This window comes from Chenopodium album, chromosome 18 (genome assembly GCF_948465745.1).
Source record: "Chenopodium album chromosome 18, dcCheAlbu1.1, whole genome shotgun sequence".
NCBI classification, from domain to species: Eukaryota; Viridiplantae; Streptophyta; class Magnoliopsida; order Caryophyllales; family Amaranthaceae; genus Chenopodium; species Chenopodium album.
In genome coordinates this window covers 1299690-1312192 of record NC_137851.1, presented here as the reverse complement: position 1 = coordinate 1312192, position 12503 = coordinate 1299690, and the positions used below count along the sequence as shown (strand labels likewise).

At 33.2% G+C, this 12503-nt stretch overlaps 2 protein-coding genes and 1 non-coding gene across 3 annotated transcripts; all 3 read right to left on the bottom strand.

Moving 5' to 3' along the window:
- Nucleotides 1–2019: 2019 nt before the first annotated feature.
- On the bottom strand, nt 2020–3186 carry LOC145590657 (putative F-box protein At4g17565). The gene has a single exon (XM_081647073.1). The coding sequence runs from the start codon at nt 3184–3186 to the stop codon at nt 2020–2022; it is 1167 nt and encodes a 388-aa protein (XP_081503199.1).
- Nucleotides 3187–4778: 1592 nt separating this feature from the next.
- Nucleotides 4779–10316, bottom strand: LOC145591118 (DEAD-box ATP-dependent RNA helicase 15). Its single transcript, XM_081647520.1, has 12 exons — nt 10167–10316; nt 9909–10030; nt 9348–9448; nt 8738–8910; nt 8394–8625; nt 8151–8269; nt 7501–7557; nt 7234–7418; nt 6487–6631; nt 6307–6390; nt 5600–5663; nt 4779–5035 (listed from the first exon to the last, which is right to left on the bottom strand). Exons 2-12 carry the CDS (start codon nt 10022–10024, stop codon nt 5025–5027), a joined length of 1287 nt encoding a protein of 428 aa, XP_081503646.1. The 5' UTR covers nt 10025–10030; nt 10167–10316; the 3' UTR covers nt 4779–5024.
- A 1991-nt stretch (nt 10317–12307) lies between these two features.
- Nucleotides 12308–12380, bottom strand: TRNAR-CCU (transfer RNA arginine (anticodon CCU)). Its single transcript has one exon. It is a non-coding gene; the product is annotated as a tRNA-Arg (tRNA).
- Nucleotides 12381–12503: the final 123 nt, after the last annotated feature.

Here is a 12503-nt window from a genome sequence, read left to right as displayed (position 1 = left end):
AAGATTTGCATATTTTTTTTAATTATGTTCGCATAGGTTTATTATAGCAACTAGTCATCATTACAAATTTACAATGTACGTATTTTTGTAAGAAAATGTAGGTAAAAGATTTGTAACACTTGACTAATGGAAGAAATATACTTGTTTTTTTTTTTTTTTTTTTTTTTTTTTTGAGGGAATATACTTCGTATTTTATACTACTTTAATTTGACTTTAATTCTCTAATTTCGATTCTATTTACTTGCATTTTACATGCATGGTCTTCCACCATTGATAAGAAAAAAAAAATCATAAAAATACATGAAATGAAATCGGTCTAACATGATATTGAATTGTACTATAATCACTAATTAATTATCGTTGCAATTTTATTTTATTTTATTTTTTTTTACTTTGATCACATGAATAGTAAATAAGTAAAACTGAAAAATAAAGTAGGTAATAATCGAGATGCATGACTTATTAATATGGTGTATGTTCGAATTTTGAAGGCATTTTCAAAAGCATGGGAAGCTGTATGTGCTATTACAGGGGAAACTCCAACCCTTACAATACCGGATGGACCATTCTTATTAACTCCAGTTTCTTTCCAAGGTCCTTGCAATTCAAGCAGCATTCATGTTCAGGTTAATTAGTCTTATTATATGCTGTTCAAATTAAATCACTCTAAGTTCATACATGTTATAGCTAATTAAGTACTTATCATCCTTAATTAATGACAGATCCAAGGAAAACTCGTGGCACCCGAAAATCCTGAAACTTGGAAGAATTGTACAGATAACACTTGGATTAGATTTTCAGGCATTGACAACCTCATTTTAGATGGATCTGGAGAGATTAATGGCAAAGGCGCGAATTGGTGGCACAGTGCTAACCTTTCCTTTGGTGATAATAATTTTGACACCAATTCCACTGTATGTTCAATATGACTAGTATTTAATTTCATAGTTCATGTACAATTCGTTAATCCCATAAGTACGTTCACTAACTAAAATTGTCATTATACAGAGCAATGCGTGTGCACGTCCCAAGGTAATTCGAATTAATAAAATGTACTACAAAGTACTAATATATACTACCTTCATTTTTTATCAGCTAACACGTTTTGAATTTAACACTATTCACACACTTCCCTTTGATTGTGTTTTGTGATTTATATGTAATAAAAAATATAGTGACGTGGGATCTTGTTAGAATCGTCACGATATATATTTTCTAAATATCAAATTCTTATAATTTTTACTTATAGAAAATTAAAAATATTAATGACTAGATTTGTGCATTGGCAAACGTGACTAAAGAAACGTGTCAACTAAAAAGAAACGGAAGAAGTATAAGTTTATATGTGTGTGTGCACGCGCGCATTTAGCCTAGCTTTGATTTTTAAAGTCTTTATGGTAACAAAATTTACAGGCTCTACAATTGTTAAGTTGCAATGGTCTTCAATTAAAAGACCTAACACATGTACAGTCCCAATGGACATATATCAATTGTTAGTTGCAACAATGCAACTATCTCAAATCTTCATATAGTAGCTCCGGAAAACAGCCCCAACACAGATGGAATCGATATTAGTTCCTCGACTCAAGTTCAGATAAGCGATTCCATTATCGAAACAGGTGTGTTTTATCTTGATTAGTTATGATTTTCATGTATTACTAACTCATTATCGATTTTAATGTTACTAATAGGTCGAATTTGTTTGAATCATATGAGTAGGTGATGATTGTATAGCAATCGGATCAGGAACATCACAGCTTAACATAACAGGAATAACTTGTGGACCAGGCCACGGTATAAGGTTGTCAATCTTAGTACATTTATAATTTGCTCGAATTCTAAGTCTGGATTATATATCTACAACCCTTTAAACCAATAAGTTGTTTCATATAGGTAATGCAGCCAACACCAGAGCTTTAAAACTTATAATAATACAATTAAGTTTTTTGATTCACAATTTAAAACCCTCTATAAATCAAGCCACTAAAAACAAAACTATATAATTGAACTCGTCCCAAGTTAAAACTTGGGCATAAACCAAAAAGAAAACCTTGATTTAGAACGATTATCATGACCTCTATAAATGGTTTCAAATGCCTGATTTGATATGTTGAAAAGGCCATTGTCAGCTTTGTCACCCCCAAATATAAGAGGGCTCTCATTCCAAAAGTTCCACTCATCATTGGTGAAATAAATACAGTTCCTTCTGCAGTTATGAATGCGCGATGCACGAATCGACAACGAAGTATTACTCCCTAGGAACACTGCAACATCACCCAAGTCATAGACTTGTGCCCAAGTTCTGGACTCAAAGTTGAACTTGTATACCTTAAAATTTATTGTTTGATATTCCCAAGGATCTTTGTCGTAATGCTCCAATCTGTATCTGATTACCATAACAAGTTCGCCAAATGATTCCAACAAGTATACTTGATTTAAATCAATGCCATTTAACGACACTGGTACTATGTAATTCGACATAAATGAGGGTCGAGGTATATAGTCCATTAGAGTAACAGGCTGTGAAGTTAGGAATGCACTGATCTCACAATATCCAACTGTTCCAAACTCGTTTATTAATAGCAATTTTGAACCCCAACGCGTAACATCTGTCGCATTCCCTTCAAAAGTATCGGGTAAATAAACCCAATTCCATTTTTGGTCACCAGGCCTTGCATATTGTACTTTGTGATAAAAGATACCAGGTGTTGTTATGACAATGTATTCACCATCAGCTTCAATTACGACCGCCTTTTGTATGATACATAATTGTAAGAACTCAGCGCCGTCTTCAACACATACGTCGGGCATGGTTAATAGAGGGGGTAGGCAAATACGAGACTTAGTTATCGGGTTCACCATGTATAGCTCTAGGTTATGATTGAGTACGACAACCCAACCACACGACGAACCCCAACATCTAGCACCATAAGTTTGAGGGAGATGTAATTGGTAACACCTTTGTTTATTAGGACAGTATATTATCCTAGGGTAATTAGGGCTATTTTGTGCGTTTTCGGGTAGCATCAAACATGGAATCGTCCTAGTCCAATTATTTTTGGCCGTAGAATACGCATACTGCCATGATTGACATACAGCCGAGAAACAGACTAAGTCTTGGGCAGAATCTAGCTTCAACACTAATTCTCTAAGAACATCAACAGGTAAATCACTCCAATTACTCATTGTCGGATTAATCTCAAGCTCTCAATCTTCTCCTTATTTACACAACGTGTATTTATATATACAAAGTATTAAATCCTAATTCTAGTAGTACTCTAATTACCTAAGATATAAAAGGAAATACATATAAAGATAAATTTAAATTTAGGGTTATATGGCAAGATAAAGTTTGTTCCTATTTGTCTTCAAAAAAAAATAAAAAAAAAAAAAAAAAAAAAAGAGTGTTCCTATTTCATAACAAAGCAAACCTACAACGATTAGGAAACTAATCCTAAACAACTTCATGGGCGTCATATCATAAAAGTATAAGCAATTATACCAACAATAAAATCAAGAATTGGTATAATATGTAAGGAGCATAACGTACTATTCATGATTATATACGATACAATTTGCAAATCAAGTATAAACTCACATTAGGATTTAGGAATTCTCTTCATGGGGAGAACTAACTACCTACATGTTCAGTTTTTATTTTTAAAGGATAACGTGATCAATTTTGAAGGATATATATAAATATTTTATTTTTTTTAAAAAGAATTAAAAAAAAGGAAAATTTATTAAAAACAACCTTTTAAAATATCTACTTTATTTGAAACAACCTTTTAAATATTTAATTACAACTTCAAACCACATTACAAATTTTTTTTTATCAAAGGCAACCTAATGATACTTTCCAGCATTGACTATTTTTTCCAATGTTGACCACGAGTGTGCGACGCACGTGACCTCGGATATTGCTTATTACACATTCACACCCCTTTCCCTCCAATTCACTCGCACTAATTACCAAATCCCCTCCTTCTCTCTCATTCAACTTTGGAGACAAAAACCACTATTTGTCATCAATCCCCTCTGCAATTCTTCTCTCTCATTTAGGGTTATGGAAAAGTTTGTTCTTATTTTATAACAAAGCAATCCTACAACGATAATTGAGTGAAAGATAAATTTAGGGTTATGAAAAGATAAAGTTTGTTCTTATTTTATAACAAAGCAATCCTACAACGATAATTGAGTGAAAGTTACAAAGGATATCAAGAAAATAAGATTTTTACACGAGTATATCTGATTTTAAATTCCAAAGTTTATGAGACTAATTTTAAATGCATATTTCGTATGCCGGGAGTATATCAATTTCCACACTTATTTGATTGCAATAAGAAAATAAGGAAAGTGAAAAATCACGGGAATTTGAAACAAAAAGGGTTATTTGGTTAACAACAAAAGTGTAAATCAGCAAATTGCAAATTCATGGAAACAGCAACTTCCCACAAAACATGGTACTTATTGGAGCAGTCATACTGAATAAACTACTTATTTTCAATTATTACTCGTATAATTTATACTTAATTAATAATTTTAGATATTACTGATAAAAAATTTACATAGGCGATACACAGAAGCAATAAACAGCAAGTTTCATATATCCCCATTTAGCATCATTCACATTTCAAATGGGCCAAAAAATCATTATTATGCTATATAACTGAATCTAAAATAGAAACAACTAGATAATTAGACCCCCTATTAAAGGATAAAAAGGGCCACAATAATCCCTGCTCATATCCACACAGTCAGTAAAAATCCTATGTATCGCAATAAAAAGTAATAATCCTTGATAAGTTGAGCATAGGAAAACTACAAATGGAAGTATTTAGCGTCACTACGACAAAAACATAACTAGTACAATGAAATCTGACTGCCAGAATTACAAACACTGCTGAACTAAACAGCTCACAGAGCAAACTTCAAAGCCACGGTCAGATTTCTATTTCTATCATCAGCCTTCTTCAAACATGACTAGTGTTCCACAATGTAATCAAACAATGCAGCGCGTTCAATCATGATGGCACTGCATAATAGGAAGAAAAAAAAATCAGCATACACAATTTACTACGAATAAATATGAAAAGCTCATATTTGCACACAACTCGTTTCATACAGCAACATGAATGGATTTTACAGTACTTTGATGTCGATAGAAATATTGTGAAACCACATGATTAAACAAGTGTTGGGGAACAAAAGATATTCCCCTGGAAAGTAAATAACCAAAGGGGTAACATATAAATGCCAGAAGAAAAAGAACATTCAAGCAAAGATGGAAGGAGTGCAGAAATAAAACATATGCATTACCAGAATAGAAAGCAGCATCACAAACACAAATCAAAGTCAAAAGGGAAAAACATACACTGTAGTACTTCAAGACTCAGAAATATAAAGTACATGAACCAGATTTTATTCATACACAATCTTAAAAATAAAAACACATTAAAAAACAAATTCATCAGAATCAACCTACAAGTACATAATTTACAATCATATAACGAGAGAACACACAAATTGAACGCCAGAGATGCAAACAACCATAAACAAACTTTCTATGCAACGATGATAAGCAAACAATAGAACATACTGTATGTCGAAGTGTCGATCTGCTCTGGAAGTTCTTTAATATCGACTTCAAACCTCTCTTGTACCTGTAAGGTTAAAAGAGAAAAAAAAGATGGATTTAAAACCTTTAAACAAAGTTTACCACTACAAAACATTCAAAAGCGATAACCACTTCATTTTATCACATTACAACAACAAAGCCATAGTTCCATAATAATATGGGGTTGACTACCATAAATAGTCGTAAGGAATCGTCTGAGAAGAAAATGTTACAAGTTAACAATTGAGAAAAAAAAAATTAAAAAGTGTATAAAAAAAACACACAACTTAAATTTTAGAGTTTTAAAAGAGTACAACGAAAAAAATTAGAGAGACTTTAAAAAGAGTTCAAAGATTAAATTTTAAAAAGAGTTCTAAAAGAGTGGGAGAAAAAACAAAGGTTTGAGAAAACTTAAGCAAAGGATATCAATAAAATTAATACTGCACGACCTCAGTAAAATAGTACAAGTAAATACTAAAAAAAAATAATCAAAAGCGTTCTTTGATCACATTACATTAACTAAAATAATACTTTGTACTAATCAACTCATCAGTAAAATAATTACTTCCAAGTAGTATGAAAAATATTATAGAGATAGGATAACATATTCGTACATTTACTATCCAAGACTCCAACAAAAAAATGCAAAGACAGTAAATCAAATAAAAGAAAACAGCTGAATACCATACCTGATTCAATACATCAGAGTCCGAAGCAGATGCCACAAACGTAATTGCAAGTCCCTTAGTTCCGAACCTCCCAGCTCGGCCAACCTGCAGATAGTTAATATAAACAAAACACGTGTAATCAGCAGGCAAAAGAGAATAAATTGATGGTGTTTGAATAAATATGAAAAGAAATTTTCCTACCCGATGCAGATATGTGTCTGCTGAATCTGGCATGTCATAATTAATAACAATGTTCACTCTTTCAATGTCAATTCCTCTGCCGACTAAATCTGTAGCAACAAGAATTCTTTGTTTGCCATCCTTAAATCCCTTGTAACGAGCCAATCTACAAACATTCCAATTGAGAATAAGACTTAAGCGCAAGAAAAATTTATCAATAACCTTGACTAGAAAATTCTACCAAAATATAGAATGTCGTATGTTACAGAATTATAAAGGTATAAAAACTAAAAATTATAAAGGACATGAACCATATTAGAAGAGAGTAAACTAAAACTCACTTGCAAGTTGCAACACATTAGATTCATATAACATAATATTTGCAGCTTGCTTACTTGCTTTCTTGGAATAGACCTACTGAATGATAAACAAAAATCCTAACAAACACTAACATGATGGAAAAACAAAAACCAGAAAAAATCCCTACTTCAATCAATTGTGCAGGAAGATGATCTGTATTTCAACTAACCAGATGACTTCTATACATGTCCGTATTAATAGAACAAAAATAGCATTGTTCTAAAGCTATCTTACACAACAAAGAAGTCCAGCAGCAAAACATACTGTCATACTTCAATGGAATTATGCACAATCCCAAGCAAAAATATAAAGTTCCAATTGACAATATTGAGGGATAAAAATCACAGCAGCAAGAGGACTACAAAATACGCTTTTCAAGACATTAAAAACAAAGAAAGAAGCAAAAACCTTTCTTCCTGGGACATGCCAGAATGGATGCAGATCGAAGGGAAGTTGCACTCCACAAGAAGTTTGTTCAACTCAGCAGCCCTACTGACACTCTTGACAAAAATGACAACTTGATTGAAATCCAAAGCATCCAACAGGTCGTTCAGCTTGCGATTCTTCTCCAACTCGGACAATTTGATGTAGTGCTACAATGCAAATATAAAAAATGAGTAAAGATGAAAACATCCATAGTCAATCCAAAAAAAAATCATGGGTTTATTTACACACCTGTACAAGACCGTGAAGGGTCAATTTGGCTTCGTCATCCACATATATTTCCATCGGCTGAAAGGAAGAAATGTCACAGTAAAGCATATTAGGGGCATCTCCAATCGAAAGGAATCCATATCAAATGAAGATGGTGGAAGATCCCTCTCAGATCCACAGATGTCTCCTTGAAGATACTTGATATCACAGAGCTAGCACAACATTGCTTTACAGCCAATTACTAACCCATCTTGGATCACATCATCTATAAACTAGGATTCTTCTCCAAGGATGACAATAGTACAGAATACCCTTAAGCCCAGACCACAACTACTCTCTAAAATATACACTCACATGACCACCAAGTAACAGTCAAAACTTAAAGACACCCAAGCCCTTAGAACAACACAAGAACAGAAAAAAAGAAACTAAACTGATGGAAAATAGTCGAACCAAGTCACAGAGAACCTCCCAATAAAGCCTACACTACGCTCACCCTAGCCTACCCCCAAAGGTCCAAGTATCTTGTTTACTCAAAAGACGAGAAGTGCATCATAGAGAGAGGGAGCATTTTAGACCATAACATCTATAAACCTAGGTAGATATCTTCTGCAGAAAGCTTGGAAAATGGAAGACTTCAAATTCAATAAGAACTGGCCACGAGACATTACATCTTGCATAAATTTCTTGCAAACAGGTCGGATTGCCTTGCTTAGAGTTGCAGAAAACATCATCACTTGCTTGTCATGGGGTGTCATTTTAAAGATCTCTTGCACATCTCTCCTCATGTCTGCATGACAGGGAAAAAAAAAGAGAGAGAGAAAGACCAAACACTTAGTAAAAAAATACATCACAACATAAATGAAACCTGGGAAAGCTGGAAATGCAAGAATGAACACGCATAAGAAGCATACCAAGGGACTCGAGCATCTTGTCACACTCATCAAGAATAAAGTGTCTGACATTCTTTAGTGACAGATCTTTGTCTCTAGCCAATGCAAGGATCCTTCCAGGAGTACCCACCACAATATGAGGGCATTCATTCTTGAGCAGATCCTTGTGAATTTTTATGTTGACACCTCCATAGAAAACAGCAACCTTAATACCAGGTAAATATGTGCTGAACCTCTCGAACTCGTGACATATCTACAGCAATTACATTAAAGAGTATGTGTCAGCTAACTTTATTACTAGCTTTCAAATGAAAATTGCCAGCTTAAATTTGATAATTATTGAAAAAGCTCAGGAAAATAAATACCTGATATGCCAATTCTCTAGTGTGACAAAGAACAAGTGCAGCAACTTGTCCAGCCACAGGATCAATCTGTTGCAGGGTTGAGAGAACAAAGACAGCAGTCTTCCCCATACCAGATTTGGCTTGGCAGATGACATCCATACCCAAAATAGCTTGAGGAATACATTCGTGTTGCACTGAGGAAATACCAAAAAATTGGTGCGAGGGAACCCGCAGTGAGTAAAATATGACCTCCTGGTCCTTGTAATTGAAATGTTTACCAGACCATTTAACATCTCCAAGTTGAGTGAATAAGTGAATTACCTGGAAAAGCATAACAGAAATTTAGAGCTATCCCCATCATTTGCTAAAGACAAGTAAAATCAGAATGTAACAATCATATAGTTGAGTCTACATAAGTTGGCCAAAAATAATACTTCATAACCATTTAGTAACAACCATCTAACATAGAGGGATACAATGAACAAAATTCAACTAGAGATACTCAGCATATAGAAGGCAAGGTTATTAACTACGCATCCAACGATATTCATAGCAATAAAAGAATAATTGGCCACGACCAGAGCTACAACAAAACAACAGCATATTAACGGTGCAAAGACATAGCACTTGCCTTCAGATGGATGCTCAAAACCAGAGTCGACAATTGCGCGCAGCAGCTCTGGCTTCAGCAAGAAGTCTCTGAATCCTGAACTGTAGATTCCAATGTAACCCCTATGATAGAACAAAAAACATTCGATCAGCAAACCAACTCCATTTTTCAAATAAAAGTCCTAATAACCTTGACCAATAAAATTTGACATACATATTTACAGAGCATATTGAATATAAATCCACAAATATATAGATATAAATACAATTTAGAATTCAACCAAAGTAAACTCTTAAACCAAATTGAAATACGTTAAACAGTCAGAACTTCATCATACTAAGCATCAATTTACTATCAAAAGGACTTAGTTTACATTACGCAAGATATACAACCCCAAAATTAAAAGAATTAATCAACAAATTCAATTAATTTCATAAGATCTGTGACTAAATTCAAATATCTATGCTTTATAAACCCTAATTTAAAAAAATACAAATTTCGATTGAACAAATGAATCAAAAACTATAATAATAATAATAGAAAATTACATCGATAAACAGGAGTTCAAAAAAAAAATCGTACTTTTTAGCGGCTTCGCCGTTAGCTTTGGTGACAGCGGGATCTGGAACCTTCTCTTCTTCCTCGTCGTAATCAAGAAGCTCCTCTTCATAAGCATCATTTTCTTTGGTTTCTCCCATAGTAATCTAAACAGAAACAAATTCAAATTCAAATCAAGTTAGGGTTTTCAAAATCAAATCAAATCAAACAATAATTAAACAAGATCCGACCCAGCAGCAAAAGAAATTACAAGATTAATTAAGAAAAATCGAAGAATGATACCTTCGGTAGTAGAAATTAAGAACTAGGGTTAGGGTTTATTCGAACGTCTGCAAAGGAAAAGGTTAGACGAAAAAGGGAGATCGAGGAGAGAGAAATTGGAAGATGAGGGGATAATAGGGTTTATATGGGAGAATGAAATGGGTTTTTTTTTGGACGATTTTATCCTTGTTGGTTGTGAGTAATTGTGGGAACTGCCATTTGAGGCGGCAAGATAATCGTAGTGATAAAAGTTGGACAGAGGAAATAAATCAACGGTTAAGATTTAGTACTTGACTTGAACCCTTATTGGTTCTTGCCTCCAATTAATATCCACATTTCCGTTCAAAAAAAAAAAATTAATATCCAAATTTTTGTACTCCGTAATTTGTAACTGTCTACATCAATATCGATTATCCATTATCTTTTTTTTTTTTTTTTTTTCTCTTTGGGATGATCACATTATCTTCTTTTTTTTTTTTTTTTTTTTTTCTTTAAGGGGAAAAATGATTAAGAAATAGTAATCAATTCTTTCACTCGTAAGTATACGGAGCTTATTTGTATTACTTTATTCCGTAGAGCCTCCTCACCTTAGCGGAACTTAACTTGAAATTAAATTCCTGTTAACGTTTTTCCTATAAAAAAAATCAATTTTTCCAAAAAAAAAAAAAAATGCTTATCAATTATCACATAATTAACGCTTGATTTTATCATAAATTTAACTTATAATCACACAATATACAGAGTATCATTTTAAGAAATATACTATGACTGTATGACGTAGTCATTTTTGAGTTACTTCATTTATTTACTAAATAGTTGCACTATTTGTTTTTTTCCTGTCTCCAAACACTTTGAAGGCTTCAGCATCTTTAATCATTAGAGGGAATTGAATTTTAGTTATCCTACATTAGTTCTAGAGTGTTGTCAAAATCATTACTCCACTCATTAGAGGCATCCTTTTAATATCTTTGCATGTAAGAGTTGCATCCTTGGTTCAAAATGCTCTCTCCCTGGCTTTATTAATTTATCATGAAATGGCAACTTGATGTTTGACCAAGCTTGCCTATTTACAAAGTCATTTTTTAGCAAATGTATGTGCCACATAAGGGTCTTTAGATTACCAAAGAGACTTTGCTAATATAATGCAAGAAATTTTAGTCTCACCCATTTTGTCCCCTTAGCTTGTGACCTCTTAAACTTTTCAACCTATCTTCTCCATTGTTGTTATTTTGTCGTACTACCACTTCTACGTTATATGTAATGAATAACTCTTTATAATAATTCTAACTTCTATAAAGTGTATGTAAAAGTGTATAATATCTATAGCAATAGCCAAAGTCTTAAAACAATGTATATCTATTACGAGTAACATTAATACCATGCAAAATAATAACTCTTGCAAACAAAGAACTCATCTTGTCTTATTTCTTTCTTGCAAATATCATAGCATGTTATTTTACAATAACTATTCCATATTTCCATGTGTTATGAAATGTGAACCTCATAATGTAATTGTAGGAAATTTAACACTATTAGTTGTTAATAAACTCATCCATTTGGCGTTGAAGCAAAAATGTGGATTCTGATTTAGGATGATAGATATGATGTATATGACCTTCATCTTTGGCTTCAATCAACTTCACATCCCTAACCCCTTTTCTTTTAAGGTATTCAACATACATCACCCCTCTTTCTTTTAGAAAATCGAGTTCTGCCACATAAACCACCACCTTTGGAAATAAACTCCATTCATCATGTTTAAGTCCACCCTTCTCAAAGTTACACCCAAAATAGTCGCGATTTGAACCCTTAGGTATGCTTCAAATTATTTATACCCTGAGAATGGATGAGGTAAAGGGTTAGAAATTAAGATGTTGGAGAAAGCTTGGTGCTTTGGCAATAAAAGGACAGACGTTTTGAATGAAAAAATTTCATATTCCTAGAAATAAATTAGTTGGAGAGTAGATAAGATGGATGAATCATTCAAAGATAGTCGGAGTGCAATGTGAGGTGAGAAAGAGAATATGATCAATATAGGTAGCAAAGCACAGTAATTATGACAGAGTAATATCAGATTAATCAGCATGAATCAGTAGGCACAAGAAGATTTTAAGGTAAAGTATATAATAGCAGGGTAATAGGCAGTAGGATTAAAAATTTACCGCGCCAGGTAGGGGTCGAACCTACGACCTTCTGCTTAGGAAACAGACGCTCTATCCACTGAGCTACAGGCGCCGTAACTGATAAAATAGATCAGCTGAAATGATCCATTCTCAAGTAGAGGAAGAAAACATGAGTTAAAAATACACTGTTATTAAAGTAGCTAGAAAACAGGTAAAATAATGATAAAAAGACTGC

Coding starts and splice junctions, on each gene's coding strand:
- LOC145591118 (XM_081647520.1), bottom strand. CDS start 10,024: ATGGGAGAAACCAAAGAAAATGATGCTTATGAAGAGGAGCTTCTTGAT. Junction 8,626..8,737: donor CTAGAGAATTGGCATATCAG/GTATTTATTTTC, acceptor TAATTGCTGTAG/ATATGTCACGAGTTCGAGAG. Junction 6,632..7,233: donor GGCATGTCCCAGGAAGAAAG/GTTTTTGCTTCT, acceptor GAATGTTTGTAG/ATTGGCTCGTTACAAGGGAT.
- LOC145590657 (XM_081647073.1), bottom strand. CDS start 3,186: ATGAGTAATTGGAGTGATTTACCTGTTGATGTTCTTAGAGAATTAGTG.